Source organism: Mesitornis unicolor, unplaced genomic scaffold, assembly GCF_000695765.1.
Source record: "Mesitornis unicolor isolate BGI_N332 unplaced genomic scaffold, ASM69576v1 scaffold19309, whole genome shotgun sequence".
NCBI lineage: Eukaryota > Metazoa > Chordata > Aves > Mesitornithiformes > Mesitornithidae > Mesitornis > Mesitornis unicolor.
The window spans coordinates 22,740-47,270 of NW_010205435.1; the positions used below are offsets into that span (position 1 = coordinate 22,740).

General features: G+C 37.4%; 1 protein-coding gene across 1 annotated transcript in view; it reads right to left on the reverse strand.

Moving 5' to 3' along the window:
• Nucleotides 1-24,531, reverse strand: part of DHX15 (DEAH (Asp-Glu-Ala-His) box helicase 15) — a gene marked incomplete at its 5' end in the record, with an annotated part of 42,585 nt that overhangs the window by 9,937 nt on the left and 8,117 nt on the right. The window contains 6 exons of the mRNA XM_010191424.1: nt 1,506-1,628; nt 4,625-4,816; nt 5,964-6,072; nt 6,231-6,380; nt 7,962-8,048; nt 12,547-12,714. Of these exons, the coding sequence (XP_010189726.1) occupies nt 1,506-1,628; nt 4,625-4,816; nt 5,964-6,072; nt 6,231-6,380; nt 7,962-8,048; nt 12,547-12,714 (829 nt within the window). The remainder of the gene's footprint in view (nt 1-1,505; nt 1,629-4,624; nt 4,817-5,963; nt 6,073-6,230; nt 6,381-7,961; nt 8,049-12,546; nt 12,715-24,531) is intronic.

Below are 24,531 nucleotides of genomic sequence, written 5' to 3' on the forward strand. Positions count from 1 at the left end.
ATCTTTGTCAGTTTAATAATTAGTTTTTTAATTTTAAAACAAAGTTACCTATTGTACAAAGACTGTTCTTACTTTGCACTGAAAATCAGGTAAGTTGTATCATCTGAGTAAAGTTTAAGTTGTTTCTGCACTTTCTTACAGAATATATTTAAGTATGAATGCTGAAGCTCTCATACACTCTACAGTAGAATCATAATTGAAGTACCGCAGCATGACACTTTCTGTGCCATTTGAACCCTGCATTTTAGATGGCCCCTAAGTGTTCTATATTGTTCTAGATGCAATAGCAGCATTTTGTCTTCTGATCCTGAATCCCAGAAATTCTACTCAATTTCACAGTGAAACTGAACACAAGATTATTCCCCAAATAACCCCATCCCTCAGTAACCTGAACCTGAAAGCGGCTTTCAGAAATGCGCACACACAAAATGGCCGCAAGACATCTTGGATCGTGTTGACTAAAAAGCTAATCAAAAAAACAAGCAACAGATGCTTCCAATTCACACGTGTTTAGTAGAAGCGTCTCAGCTATTGTTTTAAAGTAGTTTTGAATATTTTTGTTTGGCCTTTTACTCTGAAGAGATCCTTATTTTGGATTGCCAAATGATACAGCATTAGAATGTTTCAATGCAAAGTATCAGAGCGAAGCTGCAACAGAAAAGGGCATCCAGTTTCTTTCCTGTCTGCTTACAGGAAAATGCACGGGGCGCATCTCATTTAACCTGGTGGGCACTTAAGTGTAATCTTTTTACTTACCACCAGGATAAGTCACTGTTAAAAAAATGCATGCCATTTATGTGGTCATTTTTCAAGAGAAGTCTTAGCTTCACCCGTTCATTCCCCATCTTTTTCAAGCTGCTAAAACATACTTCAGCTATGTTGAGGAGGACCGTACATTTTTCTTAAGACCCATACACAGAAATGAGGGAAATGAAATAAATCTATTGTATGGCTTTAAGTTAATTCTTCCTGATGCATCACTGCTTTGCATCTCAATCCATTCCAGGGCCTTATTACAGAATACCTAACTATATTAAAAAGTCAGGATTAAAAACAGTTTGGCTCTAGGAACATATCCTTCTCAAAATTCAGAGTATTTCCTGCACTGCTCTCCGTGAAAAATTACTAAGCAATTATGCAGATTTTTCTATAATTAATGTCAGATAACAAACTTCCAATATTTCTTCATTATAGGAACGTTTACTTCCTTCTGTCCAAGGTTACCCAGCATTGATTTAAAAGCCTGGCTTCTCTCCATACTCATCAGTTTATTGCATGATCTCTTGGTTAGTTTTTTGTTTCTGTTTTGCCAGCAACAGAAAGTAGCACTTAAATAGCTCTTTTACACACCAAGAAATAAAAAAAAAAAGTAATAAAAAAATTTAGATTACAATAGAATGGCTAAAAACACCAAGCCCAAGCCTTTCACCTGTCCTTGGTACCGAGGAACAAAGCTGGCAGCACAAAGTATTACAAATCTGTTGCTAAAACAGGCGCACACTTACTCTGTTTGAAAGCATGGTAGACATTCAGCAACGTCAAATGATCTCCATCTATGTGGGCAAACCTCATCTTGGCTTCATCTGCTGCTTTCTTTGCTTCCGTGGGGCGAACAAAACACTGTGGGACTAAACAAGGTTGGTATGGGCCCAACACAAACGCCCATATCGATGAGTCACGCATTCACAGATAGAGGAACAAGGCCTAGCTAGGTCAGTTCACAGAGCATAGGGCAGGGCAGGATGGCCTCCAACTGCATCTTGGACTGTTTACTACCTTGATTTGGTACATCAACACCTAACCACATCTGTAAGACAAGAGGGTTTCAAAGCTACAGAGTACCTGATTATTTTAATAGAACTATATGTAGGCATCAAAAGCTCTAGTCTGAAGGCCATCAAGATTGCCTATGTATACTGGAAGGCTAAGCAGATCTTAGTTCAAGACCCAGTGCTGATAGCTCTACCAGGAGCTAGTACCCCATGAAACAAAACTCTTTATTTGCAAATTTGCTTTCTCAGAAAGCCTCTATGGACAGAGCGAAGAGCATAGTTCTGAAATGGTACTGCACTAGCATAGTCTAAATAAGCATGAGGTTTATCACAGGTCTGCTGGTAGACAGAACACGCTGGTAAAGCCAAGCCCTCTTTCCCAGATGGTATTGTTATCAGCACTGGTATACAAAACACGGGAATGAAGTTATTAATAAGTCTCAAGGTTGTGATGGTAGCGGTAGTGGTGGAAGGTTAAACCGTCCTTTGGCACTACTTGAAATAAATTTTAAAAAATTAAAAATCGCGATGCGATGAGCTCTCTCTATTATTTCTCTTGGGTGAATCTGAGTCAGTCTGACTTGAATCAAAAAACTGCATTTTAACATTCCCCTTCCAAATACAAACTACCAAAGACCACAAACAGTACTGCAGCCAACTTAATTCATGGTCTGTCAACATTGTTTTACATTTGTAATATCAACAGTAATTCACAAGATGCTAAAAGCAGTTAAGAGATGTTCACTTTACAGAGATCTACAGGACAAGAAAAAAATCAGCTTGGTTTAAAGTAGATGTCATTTTTAAGAAGCTAAATTTCAGTAAATTTAACGCTAAGTAAGATGCTACAAATACTTCCATCTTTTTCGAGCTGCTTAAGATTACATTAGCCTTCTCACAACTGAAGCCCACCAGTCTCATGAGAACACCTCTTTGCATCTCATCAGTCCCCTAACAGATGAGGGCCTTTTCACGGGGTGCTATGTAGTTTTACTTTACTTAATTCTTAAATTCCCATAAAAGCCCCAAAACACTGCATTTCAAAAATACACTGAGTTGAATACTGGATGGAACTTGAGAAAAAAAATACACACTGCAACAGTGAATCCCATGGAAACAAATCAAGAAAGATGAATGCACTGAAGAAAAAGGAAATGCAGGTGCAAAAGAAGCACCCTGTATTACGGGTCTTGCATTTAAAAACAGAGATGAAGTGTATTTTAATTTCAAGCTCAGACTAATAAAAGCAAACTCTCAATTATTCTATCACTGGCTTAACTCACTGTTCAGAAGAAGTAACAGCACTTTCTACCCCACAGCAAGACACCACGGCTCTTATAAAGTGAAGTACAATCATTTAATCTGCTCATCTGTTCAATGCTATCCTCTGATTATTTCTGGCGTTTAGGTTTTTGTTCAGTCTAAACTATTAATACACAGATTGCTACCCAGAGCCTGGCAATCTTTATGTAGACTTAAGGCACCATACAGTCATGCCACTGGTTTAAAAAAAGAAGTGTTTACTTTGGGAAGTAGTCCTCACTAACACTAGGACTACGGTTATTTGTATTGGTTTGGTTTTGCTTTTTAAGAGCAGAATTTCAGTTATAAACCATGCGTTAACCAACATAAATCCAAATTTTTAACCTTATTTATCATTAATTGTGCCTTGGGAAAAGGTAACTAGAAAAAGGAGTAAGACAAATCAGTTGAAAAAGAGACAAAAATACTAACCGTACTGTTTTGTAATAGAGTTTGGGGGGAAAAGGGGAGAAGGGAAGAGAAAAAAGACAGGCACCAACCTACCACCACCTCCGCAATCAAGCCTACATTTAATTAAAAAAATTATGATGATTCTGCCCTGCCCATCTGCTCTGAGTCTGAACAATCATAACTCTGCAACAAACATTTCAGCTTGTTCTTAAAAAAACTTTCATATAAATATATTGTAAGACTAAACTGAAGCAACAGTTTTTACACTCAGCCAAAACATTTTTTGTTCTCTATTCAACCATCTTAAGCATGTAACCAGGACACCTGCACTGTAAGGAGCTTGGTAAAACTGCACCCCAAAAGACACAAGAGTAGTTATGAGTAAGAACATCCCCATTTCATAATAGATGAAATCTTGCTGCCTGTCCTATGACAACTACCTATAAAACCAAGTCAGTTCTACATAGCTGGGAAATGAAATACAGGGCTTGCTTGGTAACATTTTTCTCTTGTCAAGCTCTCTCGAAAAGCAGCTCCGCTCTGACGCAGTGCTATTCACAAAACGCAGCAGCAAAGTACAGCTGTGCACACAAATTAATTCTTAGAAATACACATCTACCCCCAAAGTTTCTTTCCTCCCTTTAAAAGCAATGACGGTTCTTCAGCTTTGCCACCTAATGACTGAAAAATGTATCATCATTTCATGTACAAGCTTATAGTTTAATATAAGTTATGCTGTATTCCTTTTGGTAATACTACGATTTATCAAAGTGCAGAAGAATGCACAACACGAAATAGATTTCGCTGCCTGAAAAACAGTGGTTGAGCTGATATTTCTAGTCCTGACTAAAAAGAAGTTTCTGTTCCACTAGCCTTTTTCCCCCTCAACTCAAACTTCTAACTAACTTAGGAGCAAGCTGACCATTTTTATGCATGTTAATTTCTTAATGTTACTATTCATTAGCTTCAAGGTCTCTACGTAAACCCATAATGATTGATTAAAGCACTACACGAAGCTTTAAAAACCAATTCTGATTCTACTAGAAATATATTTATATTATGTTTTAGATGTGGAAAACTCCATTTTTCCCCAAACTGAAGATGTGCATTTTGTTTAGTATCTGTTTCCCTGCTATTACCTGACAACATGGCAGTAATAGATAGGACCTCATTAGAACAGTTGTAGTCACAACTCGCAATAACCATTTTAGCCAGTTGTGGGTCCAGTGGAAATTCAGCCATCATGGATCCCAACTCAGTCAAGTCTCCATCATCATTTAAAGCAGCCAGATAATTCAAAAGCTCTAAGGCTCTCATCAGAGTTTCAGGAGCTGAAAGAAAAAGATTCAGGTAGGCACATCAGTCAAATTGCTAAGAATAAGCAAAAAATGAGGAAGCATAGACTATAAGCCATCCCAATTTTCATTCTCCATTCAACTGACTTCTGAACACAAAATTGTTACCAAATTCAGTTATATACATCTAGAGATGAATTAATGAATTGGGGGTAAGGGAAGGGGTGGAATCACTTACTTAGAAGAACTCTTAACTGGATCAAAAGCTTTGAATATTTGAAGATTACTGCTTTTCAGAATTCAGACAGCAGCGGCATTGTGAAATATTCAGTATTACAGTAATATCACCTCCCCCCCACTGATACCTTTTCCCTGGCTTCATACAAAATAGATCGATACAGTCCTAAAATCTCAGCCACGTCAATTTTAGATATGTACAGCCTTTCACAAATCTGAGCCTGTAAGGATCTTCTCTTAATCCTGCACTCTTCATAGCAAGTCAAAGACAGAAGGTAAACAGAAGGAAAACCAAAAGCCTTCCTGCTAAGCTACCATACATGCTGCATAGCACAAAGAACACAACTGTTCTGTAGAGCTATTTAAAAGTCTACAGCTTATAAATTAATTTAAGTGTGGAAAAACCAACCAACTTTGATGTATTCATATATGGTTGAATCATGTTTTTAATTAGCAATAACACCCAGATATTTCTGAAGTATATATGAACATTAAACACTGTCAGAAAGGGAGATGCACATTAACCTTAGTTTGAGCCAAAAATACATTTTCAGCTTTAAAAACACTAATTTTATTTACATGCCGTTGTTAATTAAGGCACAATTAGCATGTGTAATCAAGGTGATAAGTAAAGTAACTGTCATCAAGTAATCGGTTTTCTAATGTCCATAATTTTATCTTATCCTCTGCAGGTAAGAGACACTCAGCAGATTTCTTGGTTCCACTAAAAGCTGTTATGCAGACAGCAACATAAAAAGCTTGTATGATAAGACACAGAACACTAAATTTCAGGATAAGCAAAAGACACTCCTTACAGATTACAATAAATAGAGCAAAAAAACCCAAAAGAATTTATTCCATGTCGTTATTATATAAAACATTCACAAAAATAAAGACTTCAGAAGTCAAAACATAACACAGGAGAAAAGAAAATAGAAAGAGATACCTGGAGGATCCATAAAATCAAAGTGCACCAAATCATCTATACCAAGCTTCTTGAGCTGCAATACTACAGATCCTAAGTTAGACCTCAAAATTTCAGGGTATGTGTTATCCTGGATGGGGAGGGAAAACAGAAAATTCAGAATACTTGGTCTTCCAAACACTTTAAACTACACAAGCATTCAAATTCCAGTTTTGTTTGTAGTATGGCACTCAACCACCTCTATTGATCAGATATTCTTGTACTGACAACCTAAAAAAGTCACCTTACCTGCATTTCAGTTTTGTAAGCCTTCTCTGTATACAGCCTGAAGCACTTCCCTGGTCTGGTACGACCAGCACGGCCAGCTCGCTGCTGAGCGGAAGCTTTACTAATTGCAGTCACCAAGAGAGACTCCACTCTGATACGAGGGTTGTACACCTGTGTGAAAATGGAATCGGAGCAGGAAAGAAGGGAAAGAATTAACATAACTCATGGACAAGAACTATCTGAAAAAACAAGGACTGCTTTAAACTTCTTTTACAAACAGCTTCTGACTAGGAAATCACTAGTTGTATGTATCTGAAAGGGAAAAAAATTGGCTACAAAAGCCTTTGGATCAGTGACAGAAAGCTTCAAATACAACCGCCTAGAGAACAGCATTTACTTTTTATTCATTTGTTAACAACAAATCCTGCCAGGCTCCCTGTCCTCCTTAAATGTGTGTATTTTTAGATAAGATTTTCATGGCAGAAGGAATGTGTTCAACTTGTTCTTTAGAGAGCTAAACACACTCTTGGTGCCCAATTAAATCCATATAAAAAAAAGTTGTCTTGATACAATTATAAGGTTGAATAATCATGTTCTAGAGGTCAAAAATCTTAACACAAAGGTTGAACACAACTGTAAAAAATCAGACTGATGACAAAGCAAGACTGTATGTCAAGGATACATGCCATAGTACAAAATACATACTGGAATTTACTGTAAAATTTCCACCACAGTCATACATAAGGAGCAGCCTTGTCAACTCATTAGGGCTCATAGAAAAAAGAATATATTATAAAAAAAGCAGTAGTCTGATAGTAGTTTCAGTTGATGTTCTTTGGTCCCAGTTTTAAGACCCTCCTCGTGTGAACAGATATAACACATGTACAAAAACTTTACTTCTTATTACAGAAGGTATTCTTCCAGTAAACCAGAATAAGTGTAAGAACTACTTGTGAAAATAAACTCAGCCTATGCGGTGACTGAAAGTTGTGTATGAAGATGCACTGACCGTACTCACATTCGGTTGTTATCTCTCATTTTGCAGAAGTTTAAAAGGCTGATAATGTGTATGACCATTAAATACAAGTCTAAGAAACCAAGTTATATAGTCATAGGGAAAAAAATGAAGATTAGGAGATTTGTATTTTCTTTCTTTCTTTAGTTATTGGGTTGACTGTAGGCAAGCTACCGCAGTTCCTCTGAACATGACATGATGTTTCAGGAAGCACAATACAAACTCATGACAATCTTCAGGGCTGTAACAGTATAAGATAAAAACAGACAAGAAACGGTACTACCCGAGGTATCACTGCTCTCTTCTCATTTTAGTGCTGGAGTTTTCTATGCTAATGTGACTTAAAATAAGAGGTGGCTTTTAGCAGCAATTTTTATTTACTTTCGTATGATTTCTTGGTTTTACCTGAGCATTTTCAAGCATAGACACATAGTACAAAACCACCCTTCTTAAAGTATGTAGGAAATACGTATTCCAGGCCTACCTTCCAAAATCCTCACACTTCGGTTTTTTTGAATCTAAGATTCTTCTGCACTGCGCTGTTTTGGACTGCTGGAGATTATCTCAAGTTTACAGACTAAGTGCAAAGCTACCATAAGTTAAAAACACAACAAAACCACCAAGGTCAAGATTTCTATTGGGAAGAGACCTATCCTTGTTTAAAAAGGGCAGAGTTACCTGAGCAAACCAGATTCTACTATCTTTCCTATTACTGAAAAAAATGTAGTAGTATTTACCTTTTGTTTTGCAAAGCCCGGATCAATCACAAACACAACACCATCTATTGTTAATGATGTCTCAGCAATGTTAGTGGACACAACCACCTGTCAAAAAATAAAATAGTAATTGTAACTACTGTATCCTGAAGGTGAAGAGCTTTGATTCTGTCCCTGCATGAAGAATTTTCAGCAAACCTTCCTTCACTTCATCAGTAACTACCAGAGCTATGCTCCAACACTTTTACAAGATGATCTGAAATCACCCAGATGAACTCCTACTGAAATCAGGGCAATTTTTGTCCACCATTTCTGCTACCCTATGTCTCTATTAACAATGTAACAAATGTCAAAAAGTTGGGAAAAAACAGAAGAGCAAATATTTCACTTACAAAACCACTATTCAAAATTCTTCTCGCATCTCCAGTACAAAATGACAAGTTACACTGGAACTCTTTAATATAATCTGTTCATTTCAGCTTTTGAATGTTTGTTCTTAAAGTCTAAACTGGGCAAACTGGTTAAATAATTTTGAAATTACAAGACATTCAAACTTCTTTATAGATTTTTAAGGTCACGCTCTTAAATTTCTATAAGCATTCTGAAGGTTAAGTCTTATGCAAAAATTAAAGCAAAGGTGATATCCTTGTTCTGAGGCTTGATTCTCTCATTATTTTCACCAGCATTTAAATTTTGCACATTAAACTTTACATCCAGAGATGTGGTGTAACACTCTATAGATATCGTTAGCACTCATTCCAATAGTGAATATATTAAATCATTTTATTAGCAAATTTAATCAGCTACCTCAGAAAGACCCAAAACCTGTTCAGCACTTCACCAAAACCTTTCACCTTCTAATTTCAGAGCATTCTGTCATAACTGCAGTTTAGCAATTTGAATTTGAGTGATCCCTAACAATTTGTTCAGCATTACAACGAAGCTGGCGGCTAGACTAGATGGATAATCAGATATTTTATTTATCGATATTGAATCAGATGAGTGATAATCCTGTTCATTTCCCTTCCTCCTGGTTCATCACTTTGCAAGTCAGCTACTTATTACTCTCAGCTTTTTGCTTCTTAAGTAGACTTAAGGTCTAAGACTGCCCAAACACTACTATATATTGAAAGCAACACTTTGGTGGAAAAAAATTTAAACGAATTTGGAATTATAGTTTTCTATCCTGAAACAGTGTGCTACCTAAAACTCCTAAAAAAATCATCCTGTACACCTTTTAACTGCAGGTAACCTGCACAGATTAATCAGAAATAAAATCCACAATCATGAGTGCATTTAAGTGCAGACACAAAAGCACAGTACATTTTCATCAAAAATTTGCAAGTAATTAAAATATGCAAATTAAACTAGTACTCCCATGTTAAAAGGCTAATCAATCCACATTCAGCTTGCTGTTACAGAGCAAACTTTACTTGAAAAGTATCTTTCCCCCTCGCCGCCCCCCCCCCCATCTAGTAACATACAGAAACATCCATATCCAGAATCCTCACATACCAACTACAAAGTAGCATCAAAAGGTTTTGGTCCTGGTTTTTATCACCAGCTTCTATTAGGACACTTGAATACCAATAACCCAATACTGTTAGGATGCTTAGTCCACAAAGGACCAGTAATTTAACTTGTACTTGAATTTACTTAACTTGTACTTAAGCCGCACAGAACTTTCCAAAGGTAGAACAAAACCAGTAGTTTACACAGTGGATTCTGTTGTATGTATAGATCTCATTCGTTAGCATCACACTGCTTAAAAACCATTATTAGAATATGTAAAAACACAAGAAACACAAGAAAAAAGCTTGAGGAAATTACACCACATTTCAAGCCTAAATCGAAGTTATTTGTAAATCAAACAAGTGAAATTTGTAAAAATAGTAATTGTACCTAAATAACTTTAACTGCAGTTTTGCAATTACTAAAATTGTTTAAACATTTTTAAATATAGGATTAACTGTTTTATACTCTGTTACAGAGTTTGAGATTAATTTCAGTAAGTTACTTTGAATATTAAAATCTACATACTGTATTAGAAAAAATGTATATTGCGTATGTATTAACTAGTAACGCTTGACTCCTGAAACAGAAAATAAAACGCAGTTTGGAAAGAAGGCGTAAGGTAGGAAAGGGGAGGACAACAGCTCCTTAAGTCATCTTCCTCCACAATATAAATTAAATACTCTGATTAACTGTAATGAGTAAAAGCACGTTTTTATCTGAAGATTAAGCGTTCCTGCAATAGTAGCTGATCTTGCCTAGCAGATTTAAGAGGACAAAAGAAGTGTGAAGTTACCAAACTATATCAGAACTACCTGTTTCGTAACTACTGCAAGACACCACACAACTTCCAGTATCTTACTTTTGTTTCAGAGAGGTAAAGCTCAGTAGATACCTATTCAGATACTGCAAGCACTTCACTTAGGTTTTATGATCACAAAAGCCTTTGAAATGATTCAAATCCCCTGCTAGCTCTTCTCAGCAGTTCTAAAAACCAGGTACAGCTTCCACAGGGGACCGTGCGAAAGGAGACATTTTGTAAGACGGTGGAAGTCCAGCAACACATGGTCCTACTTCACATATCTCGATCACCAAGATTAACTTGAAACTAAAACAATGTTTAAACAAATTTACAACACAGACAATTTCACTCATTGCTAGATTTGCTATGGAGATAAAAAAGGTAAACAGAAGCAGGCAAAGAGGAAAAAGCAGTTGGGGTTTTTTTGATGGTTGTGGGGGTTTTTTGGTGTGGGTTTTTTTTAGAATAACTTTATAGGTCTAAATCTATTGCTTATGTATTTTGAGTCTGCTTTTGCCTACAGTTGATATCTTTCCAGCATGGCAATTTTTCTTGTAGTAAAACAGTTATACTGACAGTGTCTTCCTCTTAGACATGGGTACTGGCTTTGTCAGTTCAACATAATGAAAGCTATGCACTGCATCTGTTATCCTCTTATCAAGAAAACCAGAAACGGTCTATTTTGAAATGCAGAGTTTGAAACATGAATGAAAATTTAATGAAATACACAGCTATCACTTGTTCATCACTTGAAAAGCAATTCCATTCATTTAAGTCATTTGCTAATACAATCTTGTTGCAGCATTAGTTTCATGATTTCAGACTGAATGGTTTCTGCAATCAACTTCAATACGAAAGAGGATCATTTCACTACATTTATTAACTGGTTATTCTTCCAGAACACTAGAGAGTTGTCACTAGTATTCTACATGCATTGTACTGCACAAAAAAGCAAATAATCAAGGAACAAACCCTGCCTAGAGCAGACAGTATGATTCAGCTTCGAACTTCAAAGTCTCAAGTTTGTGATCACTACAGTTTCATACAGCATTGGTTTCACTTCAGGAAATTCTATTAAGACTCCTTCCAAATGTTCAAGTTTTAGAGAAAAAAACAATAGCTTTTAATATGGCTTATGTGAACATTCAGGAATTGAACTATTCCTAGAATCATAGAGTGTACTGGGTTGGAAGGAACCTTTAAAGATCATCTAGTCCACCCCTCCTGCAGTCAGCAGGGACACTGTTACTAGATCAGGTTGCTCACAGCCCCATCAAGCCTGGCCTTGAATATCTCCAGGGATAGGGCCTCCACCACCTCTCTGGGCAACCTGTTCCAGTGATTTACCACCCTCATACTGAGGACCTTTTTCCCAATATCTAATCTAAATCTACCCTTTTCTAGTTTAAAACCATTACCCCTCATCCTATCACTACGTGCCCTAGTGAACAGCTTTTCCCCAGATTTCTTATAGGCCCCTTCAGGTATTGGATGGTCGCTATAAGGTCTTCCCAGAGCCTTCTCTTCTCCAGGCTGAACAACCACAACTCTCTCAGCCTGTCTTCATAGGAGAGGTGCTCCAGATCCTTGAACATCTTTGTGGCCCCTCCTCCGGGCACACTTCAGCAGTTCAGTGAAACTTACATGTATATAAACTGTTTATATGTTATATATATTATATATTAATTTTATAAAGAACATTCACTAGTGTCATTTCAAGCTTTTCAGTTCCTCAATCCACTTGCCAAATGAAAGAACCTCAGTTTGTACAGAAAACATGAGCCTCTAACTTCAACATACTTGAACTTGCATCTTATCATAAACCTTGAGAAAAAAGACACCACCTGTGTGACACACCCAATATCTCTTGAAGGGACAGTCCATTTTGCTTCCTAAAAAAAGCACATCTCAGAATAATTATTTAGGGGAAAAAAATCCCATCCCTCCACATAAATCATGTGGCTGTCAAATTCAGTATTTAACCTGACTTACCATATTTCTCACAAGAAACTTAAATTAATGCCACTCCCATTCAGTCAACTCAAGGTGTTACCAGAACACTCTGGCATTATAGATGGAAATCAGAATTTTGAATTGCACTGAGAAACAAACTCCAAGTTATAAAAAAATTTTAATGTGATAAAATATTATGTATTGTATTATCAAGGCTTCATTAAAATCTTTCTACCTGTTGCTGCCCAAATACATTTAAAACAGCTGAAACATATTTAATTGCCCACACAACTGAGTAGCTAGTTACTGAACAGCATACTGAAACAGTGTACGACCTACCTTTCTTCCTATTGCTCCATTTTGCTTTTTTGGTGGGGGAGGTTCAAAGATCCTTTGCTGTTGTTGCGGAGGAAGGGTGGAATACAAAGGAATGATTTTGATGTCACCAACTTCAGGGCCTAAATCATCAATTTCACGTTTTATCCTCTTGCAGGCTTCATCAATCTCCTGCAAAACAAGATTATTGGTTAAAAGAGAACTCCATAAAAAAGGCAGTGCATTTTATTTTAGGAGTGTCTTATGACAATTACATTAGGTATACACCCTGAAAAACAGTGACAGTAACTTCTACTTAAAATAATGAAAAAAAAATCAGTCAAGGTGGTTACTGAATTTGCAATCAAATTTCTGCCATATTTCAAGATGCTTCAGCTTCTATACTCTACTGAACAGTCTAATTTGCATTCAACATCCTTTTTCTTTCAGTCATGTTTCCTAATTAATTCTCTACAAATTGTACTAAAATTGAAATCTCTCACCCTGGAATATTAAACTGCACTCATGACCTTTTCAATTTTCACAATCTAAAAGAAATTGATGTGCAAGATATTTAGAATAAGCCAATTAAGCTTTAATGTCACGTATCACTAATGCAATTATATGGAAGATTTGCTTCATTGTACCTAATGAGAACAAACACCTTCACAGGATAAACACGGATGCTCAAAAAAACCGCCTCTCAATCCAGTGTTTCAGATTTTACTTTTAAAACTAATTGAAAACCTATCTAAGCTTAAGAACAGTCAGTGAAATACTCTGAAGATGAGAAAGATTTCTATTTCTTTTTCACTGCAGTATTTTTCTATAGTATTCACTAGCCTATTTTCTGACTAGCTTACCATACCAAAAAGTTCACCACAGCCCAATCATTTATAATTCTATTTCATTTTAAAACACCTACATTTAAGTCAGCTAAGTGACCTATAGTTATGGTAAGGTTTAATGAAAATTAAAGTTAACAAATTTAGGTCAATGAATAACACAATTCATTAACTTCAACTTAAAAATTACAACAGAGCCTCCACTGGTGTAACTATAGAGGCACACTTATAAACTACTGATATGCTAGCAAACCCACTGATGAGAGAATTAAGACATTATGACCGGAAGCAACAGTAGGCAAAAGCAAAAAACAGCTGCAACTTTCTCCAAGAGGCCAGACCACCTTTAACACAACTAATTCCCCAGCATGAAGCTGATGTTTAAGACCCTCAAACAAATACACAGAACAGGTTAATCTAGAGGGCTCTGTAGAATTAATGCTTTAAACTGCAATTAGAAAAGCAAAAGCAGCCTCCCTGTTAGAAGCCATAAATTCTGATAGACCCTGGGTCTTTATAATTTGCTCTTAAAGAGACTTCTAAGTTTTCAGCACAACTGTATTGTTTTAAGGAAGCACAGACAGTACAATACTCATGTTCTGTATTGATCAGCATATATAATTAATGTAAGCATGGCAAAATGAAGGCTCTTCCTCTTGGATGTCAAACAGTCTTTCAATAGTAAGCCTCACACTTTCTGGCATCATCTTGCCAACTTGAACGAACTGCAGATATTTACCAAATACAAAGGTGTACTTTGCCAACAGACCCAACATAACCTTCATAAAATATAAGGGGCACACAAACTGAGCTGGAGTGCCCCCTACTGGTTCATTAACAGAGAACTTATTTCTTTACACAGATGTCAATACCTGGTGCTCTGCTAATAAGCCCCTTTAAGTTCAGTAATAGCCTTCTACAGAAAAGGAAAAACCTAACTTAACTGACAGATCATGTACAGTAGCTCAGTAAATTAATACTTTAACAGCGGTGCTTATGTAAACAGGTAACATGTTAAAAGTAAGTAGTTGACTAAGCAGGCAGCAACACTCCCTTTCAAATTTGCATCCATTCAAAGTCTTGACAAGCTGGTATTTGGGCCTGTTAAATATTTAATACAAAAATCGGACTATCTTTCAAAAAACCTGAAAACCCACAAGCCAAATGTGAAAATACAGCACAGACCTTAGCTCCTGATCTGAAGGTCACTGCACTGTTCCCATGGAATTTGAGCAGATTACACTGTGTAACTGGGAAAGCTCTGATGCTGGACAGGATGCTCAGTCTTCAACAGTAGTGACTAGAGACTGCATGACAGTTTTATACTTAAGAGATAGTAACATACATGTAAGCAGCAAAATAAAAGCACCGCACTCCTCAGGCCATGTGTTCACAGCCACTTATCTTTCAGAAGAGGTAAGTGCTGATTCTCCCTAGAGTTTCCCAATGTAGTTTCAAAGTATCCCTAAACAGGATTCATTAAAATACTTCAATACAGAGATGACAAGTGCATATATAACCGTTACTCTCTGCAGATTTGCAGAGATAACTACAGATCTGCCATCATAAATTGCTGAAAAGAAGAATGCAAGTCACCAAGAGCCACTGCCACTCATCTAAAAAAAAGTAAAAGGAAATTTAGTACCAAATTGTTTTAATAAAAAAAGAAAAAAGGATTGTTTCCTTTTATTTATCGCACTGGCAGAAAACAGTATCTCTACTTCAGCAGTATCCACAACCACCCTCTAATTCCAGTAGATGACTGAAACTGGTATCCCAAAGTACACAATCTAGAAGGCATATGTGTAGCAAGAATAGTTTTAAAGCATTAATAATTCATTAAGTGTTAAAGATTCATTTGTATCACATGAAAACATTTAAGTCTGAAGAGAAGAGAGATACAGTTGAAGGCACAATCCTAACTTTAATTCTCTGAAGATGCGGGAAGTCTAATTCTATAGTCCCAACTACTCAAGTATGAAAGCCTTAAAAAAAAAAAACAACCCACAAACATAACACAACACAACCAATACCCACACACATTTAAATACTTGCACATCATCTACTCCAAATTCACTACAAAACCCCCTAAAGAGGGATTATTCCATCAACCCACATTTAAGAGGAAGTTTTTCTTCTTTGAGACAAAAGACAGACAGCAGAATGCCTTGCATTTAGATTACATCCGAAAACCTCCTCAGAGCCCCAACTATCACACTGACCACCTGAGATAGCCCATACCAGGGTACTGGAAGCAGGAAGGGAACACAGGATCCAAGGAGCCACAGTTAGATCCATGACTGCCCAGTGCATCAGCACAAACATTTGCTTCAGAATTAGAGAACAAAGTAGGCTTAACATGCAAAAAGTGTGAGGCTTAGGCAATGCTGAAGTTACCAAGTTGAACTTGATCCTAGTTCCTCACAAAACTGAAGACCTCCTAGCAGGATTATTTGAAAAACAGTTCTCAATAATGCTGTAGTCAATGAAATCGTCCACTAGCGCACTCATTCTAAAAGAGCAGACTACCAAAAGGTAAATAGCAAACACGCCACAAAAAGATGGAAAAGTTACGTGCCAGCTAAAATGCTAACATATCTCAAGCTGCAAGTGCCACAGACTCAACATATCTATACTTCGCAACATCCAGTCATCAGAATTGTTAGACAGTCTATTATGTACTCCAACATCTCTAAAATTTCTAGAATTAACAATGTATGTACAAAATCTATAGATCAGGTGCAACACTAAGGCAACTAGAATCAAGTAGCAGTTAATTAAGAACTCCATAGTAGTACACTTTGAATATTAACATGGTGTCCTCAACATTCTTCCACATTCTCAACAGCACAAGTGATTCTCCAAAGACAGCAGAGAATCAGCAGAAAGAAATGGGGTGGCGAATACCCTTCAACCAGGAAAAACAAAGTCATCTTAAACCCAAGTGAGATAGACAACTGCTTGTACTTTGTATCTACTGCTACATAAAGCTAGTTTACAAAAGGAAAAAAGCAGTAACCAGGAAAATAATTTAAGTTAATCAAGATTATTATTATTAAATCAAATATAAGCTAATTTAAATGGTACTCTTTCCAAGAAATTGGTGTGACTAAGACTGGTTCTACACAGTCCTGAGCAGGCTGCTTGATTTTCAAACACCTGGTAAACAACAGGCAGTATTCAGAATACCTGTCAAATTAAGTGGATCAGAAAGCAATTCTGAGAGACCAAAAAGCTTCAGGATTTCAACAGGAACTTCCATTGTGCCACAAATTTCAGCCAAGAATTTCACTTAAGTCTGTATAGGAACCAATGTTTAGCAGTGCCTTGTTAACAAACCAAGAATGGGTTACAGTTTCTCTCTGATTTATTAGAAACAGTAGTGCAGCCATCTCTATTTTCACATATCAGTAAGTAGGTTACTTATGCCTCCTGAATCTGTCAGGATTTTTACTCCATTTTAACCTACTTTTCCACAGAAAAAGCAGGCTGATGACTAGTGCCTAAAAAAACCCTCTTGTACGCAGTAATTTTTACTCCTGTCACTGAAGCCATGTTTCTGTGCAGTTCAAAATGCAAAGATCCACCAGACCAGGGGGCAACTGAGTTTGAATCCTGTTGACAAAAGAACTCCTGAATTCTTCAGGACTGCAGCTTACACTCCATTTAGTATCCTCCAGATAAAGACAGCAACACCTAGTATTCATATCAAGCTCTGAAGATATTAGAAGCACAATGCTTTCTTTACTTTCCCATGCTCATGGTAGATCAATATATCTACAAGTGAAATAACTGGTTATATTAAATGATACAAGCTGACACAGAGCAAAACTTTTGCTTCAGCTGCAGTGAAGTACAGTGAAAAAACTTCATTTAAGTGTATATAACCACACGGACAAGTAGTCAAAAGCCAAAACAGCAGTCCTGAGTCACACACACTCATGCATGAACAGCATTAAATACTATAGTAACAGTACACAAAATATGCACATGCTTTGAAAGAGGTTACACGTCTTACAGTATCAACAAAAAAAAATTAGAGGAGTTGTAAGTGCTTATCAGGCACAAAAGAGATGTATCTAATGCTTCAGGTTGTGGTCAACATTAGGGACTCCAAAGCACTTTTAACCATTCAGTGAGATGAATATACACAATGTCACCTGGCAATATTCTGGACTGTAATTGTGGAAACCAACCTGGCTGCATTTACTCTTTGCACAATGAGTATTGAACACCGCTCTCTGGTCAACAGCCTCTTGCTCCTTCGCAACAGTTTAACTACAGAAAGCACTAGCTGTAGGTTAGTTTCTTTAATGCTGAAGATGCCTTTACACAGTCTGCCCCCCTTCATCTCCCACCTCTCTCATACAGCCCAGTACTGCCAGCATCCCTCATCCCAGAACATGCAGAAAAACTACATCAGCTAGAACAAGACACTGAGGGTAGAACATTCTCGTATTTGCAAAACTAAATTATTTTTCCCTTCTGTTATAACAGTGCTTAAGTTTCCTTTTTATTCCTCACTGAAGGAACTAAATATAAAACCTTCCACATTGCTCAAAGGACAGCATGGACAGGGGACAAAAGGAAGGTCTGTCTTCTAAGAAGCCTGTTTCTTTAACCTGGAAGAAATGATCTGGCCAGACAAGGTGAAAACCTGACAGTATTTGAAACTAAGACGGACAAAACTGATAGTTTTCCTATGGCTTAACTTCACAAGTACCACTTACAGGACCAATGCTTAAATTCCACCCATGCACCCCACTCCCACCTTCTCTTTGATTTGTATTACTAAGTACTAACAAGAGTGAAAATGTGAACAGGACTTAAGATTACTAAGTAATATTTAGAAAGATGGGTTTTTTTCTAAAAGATCTAACTTATGAAAGCTTTATCATTAAGGTCTTCTAGTTATGGCTTTTAAAGCTAGTCTGTGTCAGTTTAATCTAGAAACACGCACTGGTTCCTTGGGCTCTGGGTCAGAACACACAGCAAAGAGACTCAGAAATAAATGAGCCACAAACCAATACCTCACCAGCTGTCTCCAATACCACATCTCCACTGCTTGAGTTTATCATCTCACTACTCTAATACTTAATATTCTCTAGCTCTACAGCAAAAACTAAGGATTCAAACATATCATTAGCAGTTCATCTAAAAGGAGCTGTATAAAATTAACCACAGAACAGACTAATTTTGCTTCTTATCATGCACAGTGCAATTTTTTCTTTATCTGCTGTTGAAAATAAAGTCTTTATTACACTATTCAAACTGAATGCTCAGTAGAAATTAATCTAAATTTCTTTCCCTGATGGTATTTCTGCAGTGAAAATTAAGGTGCTCATATGGAAAGGTTACTATTAGCAAGAACAGAAACAAAAAAAGATTACAGGAGCAGTTGCATGTATTACTGAGTTAGTGAACCACATCTTTTAAGAAGCATGGTTGTGATGAAAACATACTGTAAAGAGTCCTGCATACAGAAGTTCCATTGAATGGTAGCCTAAAACCCCCAAATATAAAAAGAAACCTAGGAAGACTAGCAGCAATGAAGTTCAGAGAATACCAGGTTGCAAGAACTTCAAGGATCATCTGGTCCAACCTTTCTTGGCAAAAGCACAGTCTAGACAAGATGGCCCAGCACCCTGTCCAGCCAAATCTTAATGAGTCCAATGCTGCAGAATCCACCATGTCCCTGAGGAAATGATTTCAATGGCTGATTGTCCTCACTGAAAATTTTTCCTCTTGTGCCCAATTGGAATATCCCCAGGAGTAACTTGTATCCATTATTTCTCATCTTTTCCATGTGACACCTTGTAAAAAGGCAAGTCTTCCTCTTCTTTGTAGCTACCCTTTAAATACTGGAACATGGTGATAAAGCTTAGGGGACACCTTCTTTTCTCAAGGGTGAACAAGCCTAGTTCTCCCAGTCTTTGCTCATACTGCAGGCTTCCCAGTCCTTTGATCATCTCTGTGGCCCGAGTTAAATTGCTCCCACTAAGGTAACAATCCAAAAACCTCAATTCTCTTCCCTTTTGTTGGTGTGCAGGACCCAACTGTGCTGCCATGGATGAGGCTTGAAATTACACTGATACTAAACAGCAGTTACCATAAGATTGGCCACAGGTAACTCTGAGCCACCAAATTACTTCAAGTGCTGGCATTCATTCTGGCTCACCCACAAAGCTGGTACATGTAAACATCCATTTAACTTGCTGGTCAGGCTCCACTCAGTCTTAAAATCTAAACTGTATCTCATTATCTTTAGAAAAAACTGTTTCCACAAAAAGATGTTGACTAGTGATGTCATTTTAAGCACATTTAATGGAACAATTCGAGCACTTGGCATGCAAAACAGAATTCAATGATTTTGTAAACACAGTCCTTGGGAACATTTCAGAAACCCTTTCTTCAGCTGTCTCTGTATTTGGAGCACTTACAATGATCTCATGAGGTGAGCAAAACTTCAAGATTGCTCCAGTTAAGAACACACTTTAAACTCTTCAATAAGAGATGACAGTATTATCTACAGCAGATCAGCTGCTACACTCTACACAGTTAGATTTAGCTTCACCTTGGATAAAGAAGTTAAGTAGACGTAACTGTTAAACCCTGAAGGAAACCAATACCTAAAAAAGCATAAGGCAATTTTGCCTTGTGCAAAATAAGTATGGGGGAGGGGGGAACAAGATTTATAAATAAGAAGTATTTCCCAAACTATAAATATCTGGCAGACATCTTAACCTTCCCCGTTTTGAGTTTGTATCACAGACAGGGGCACTGCCAGCCACATCCAGCTTTGATGATGTGAATCTTCTAGAAATTTTGTCTTTGTTCTTAGAGCTGCATGGAACTTCACTAATTTCCCTTTCTTTCTCCAGGAATTAAAGCAAACTGCTACAAGGTAAAATGAAGAAACAACAGTAGAAATAACTGACCCTAAGAGCTGCTCCATTTCAGGAGATGCTCTGAATACAAATTCAGAAAACCAAAGCTTTGTAAAATGATATACTTAGACCAATAAAAAGTAATACAGAGAACAAATCAACACTTGACCATAACTGAGAGTTGCTCTGTCAACAAGTAAAAAAAAAAATAATGAACTTGTCTCAGCACAATTCCTATACTTGTTATCTTTTTGGCCTGGTGTATCTGAAATATTTAATACTGACGTAATTTCAACTGAAGGACATAAAAATTATTTAAAATAAATCCTCACTTACAAAACATTCTACTAAAGCCTTAAAATGTTTTGAAACTCTTTCCTACATCAGCATCTTAGAATCACAGGATGGTTTGGGTTGGAATGAGCCTTCAAGATCATCTTGTCCAACCACCATCATGGGCAGGGACACCTCCCACCAGACCAGGTTGCTCAAAGCCCTGTCCAGCCTGGCCTTGAACACTTCCAGGGAGGGAGCATCCACAGCTTCCCTGGGCAGCCTGTTCCAGCATCTCACTACTCTCAGAGTAAGGAAATTTCTTTCTTGTATCTAATCTGATCTATCCGCTTTCATTTTGAAACCATTAACCTTCATCCTATCCCTACCTACCCCTGTAAAAACTCCCCAGCTTTACCGTAGGCCTCCTTCAGGAACTGGAAGACTGCAATAACATCTCCCCAAAGCCTTTTCTTCTACACACTAAACAACCCCAACTTTTTCAGTGTGGCCTCATAGGAGAGGTGTTCCAGCCCTTTGATCACCTTCGTTATCCTCCCCTGGATTCACTCCAACAGCTCCATGTCCTTTTTATGTTGAGGGCACCACAGCTGGATGCAGTACTCCAGGTGAGGTCTTACCAGAGCAGAGGTAGACAATCACCTCCCTTTGACCTGCTGGTCATGCTTCTTTTGATGTAGTCCAGGATACTCTTGGCTTTCTGGGCTGCAAGTGCACATTACTGGCTTATGTTGAGCTTTGCATCAACCAATACCCAAGTCCTTTTCCCCTCTGCTGCTCTCAATCCATTTCCCATCCAGCCAATAAGATCATAGCCCTGCAGGCTTGCACACATTTTTAACTCCTTTTTTTTATTCCCCATGCTACAAGCATTTGCATAGAGGCATTTAAGTTGGGTCCCCAATGAAGTTGACTTGCTGGCTGGAGTGGCTGGAATTCTTTTGAGGTATTTCACCTGTTTCCCTACTGGTTCCCAATACCTCAGGAGCCCTTGGCTCATCTCCATAAGCCTTCAAGTGTGCTGCAGTGCATCCAGCACATTTCTGAGCAACAGCCTGAAGGCCCTTGCTAGCCTATCACTTTAAACCTTTCTGGAACACGGACATCAGAACTCTACAGCAACATCTATTAGTGTACTTGCTTACAATCAAGAACAACAATGCTGATCTGTACTTCAAATCTCAAGCTGTAGTCTGGATTCTTCCTCCTAAATGTGTAACAACTTTATGGAGAAACTAGACTTTATGGAGAAAGAGGTATTGGGGTGTCAGAGAACACACTTTGCATTTGTAAGTAACTAGATTACTAAAATATGTAAAGCAGATTGTGTGATTATTTCTGCCTCCCCACCCCACAAGTTTCATCAGTAAGGATTTTACACCTACTCTCAGATTACTGATCTTAAGCGAGTGTGAAATCTAATACTGTTTTAACAGAACTCCAGTAGACAATAAAACAGCTTCCTTAGAGATTTTCAGGTGAGCCAGTCTCGAGATACTTGAAGTCAAGTTTAACAGATGTGTATCTACACAACCAGACTACCAAATCTGTAATCTCATTGACTGAGAACAAGTTTGACAAAACCCATTGTCTAAGACATGTTGACTGAAATGTAATTATACGTTTTCCTTGTGAACAGAATTCCCTGCCAGGTCCAATTTTGCCTGTGACTGACATCAGGCAACCTGGCTTATGGTTATCCAGGTTCTCAGGTTATACCTTTAACTATTTGCACAAAACACATACATTATTTCCATCCTCTGGAATCTCCCCAATATAAAAGGGTGGATTTTTGTTTGTTTTAAAAATCAACAGAGGAGGGGGACTGTGGAACAAGTCCCCTTTCAAAATGTTTATTCATAATAAATGGTGTTTTTTCAAACATCCTCTTCTGTTACTAATGGACTGAAAAGTAGTTCGTGCAACATAATGATATACTTTTGCTTCTTTCAGGAACAAAGCTTTAATTGAACACTTATTTCTGCACCATTAACAATTTTATCTTCATCCAGTAACAGGCTAACACAATTAAGATTCCTTTGGTTTCCAAATGTATTTAACCTTCTTTATATTTTGGGGCCTGACAACAATCTTCCCTAGTATCTCCAGGTTTCATCATCAACTTTATGTCTTAACTTATCTGTACTAATTAGCCGCTCTCCATCTTATTGCCCATACAAAATTACTTCAGGTTCAAAGGGAAGTGAAGGCAGTAGCTGTTAAGTACCCTCATCCTGCCTCAGACCACTGTAATTACTCTCCATCTGACACCTCAAACTCAAAACAGTACATACTTGCATGGTTCCACCTAAAACATCTTCCCTATACATAGCTTCATTTGGCTTGTAAACGCATGTTTCTGGCAAGAAAATCAAATCATCCCGCACCCTGTTCATACTGTTTTCCAGAATCCAGAATTACAAAGCTTTTCTGTTCAGCAAAAAAATCTATGGCAAGAGTCAAGCTACTAAGCCTACCGAACCCAAACCACATAGTGATACCTACAAAGCATACAGTGGTACCTAGAGTACACTTCTCAGCTCTTGAGATTACAGTAGTTTCTATCACTTTAGATTCAACAGTAATATACACACATAGACTGTATTGTGAGATTCAAAGATGGGTCTCAAGAGAATCCCCAAAACATCACAACTCAAAATAGATTTAACACTTCAAAGCTTCTCTACAGAAGCTAAACTAGACTTCAATTTCATGCTAACTAGCTAAATTCAGACTAGCTCCAGGCACAGCCATTCCAGTGCCCCAGAACAGTATCATCCCTGGATACATGGACTGGAGAATTCTAGACAAAAAAACAAGGATGGTGGATTACCAGTGCAAGGTTTAAGTGATTCAGTAAGCCAACACAGGGATATTGTTAGATATAATTATGCATAATTATATCTGTACATACAAGCATGTATTATGTGCATGATTTTATTAAAAATCTGTTTATAATACATTATATCCTGTATATTAACCCAGTAGAAACCAAAGTATATGTTCATACAAAAAGAACAGAGTACCTCTGTAGCATTAACTGGTACTAGACCAGTTGGGTCTAGAGTAATTTGCTAAACATGAGTGGTGCTCAGAGTTGGTAACATTTGAAGACAGTCATCCATCATCCCCAGCCTCACTTCAATTATTGTTATAACAAGTTATTTAGAGCAATACATAGCAACTGATATAGCAAGGACATCGTCTATAATTGATAACTAGAAGGGCAAGTATTTGTTCTTCATGAACAGTTAATCAGCCTGATTTAGCATCCTGGTAAGAAAACAAATCTGCTGAAACAGCTGGACAGCAGTGTTCCTTTCTGTTACCACTGGGACTTTCACTCACTTGCAACAGTCATTTCACTAATTCTCACATTTACCTGCCAGACCAGGCTCAGCTAGAACTTCTAGCTAAAACCAAACAGGCAGGATTCAAAACTACAATTGTAGAAGATTTTTTTCCTACCTGTACTCTAACTCACAGCCATACTTCAAACGAAGACAAATGTAGAGGCCAGAATATCTGCTTTTACAGTGCCAGACTTTTGTTTTGTAAGGGAGGAGATGACATGCCAGAAGACATTTTAACCACGTGTTTTTTCATACTCACTTAAGAGACTGGCAAATATACTCAAGAAGCCTGTGTAACTTTAGCATCACAAGTTATCTGTACCATTCCTTTCCCTCCCCTTGGCATAGTTAAGGCTGTGTATGCTTAAAGACACTGAATTGTATCACATCCTTTAAAGGGTATTTCTTCAAGAGGAGTGACTGCAAGAAGAATGAGTCAGAAAAACATTTTTGCTAGCTGTGTTCAGGCCCTACTAAAAGTATTAATTTTAGGTTGACCCAGTCAAGTAAAAACTTTCACAATGCCTTTTTTATTTACCTCTTCTCCATCTCAGTCTACTAACCAATCAAGAGAGCTTCAGAGCAACAGATTAGGAGTAAAAAAAAAAAAAAAAATCAAAAAAACCACCA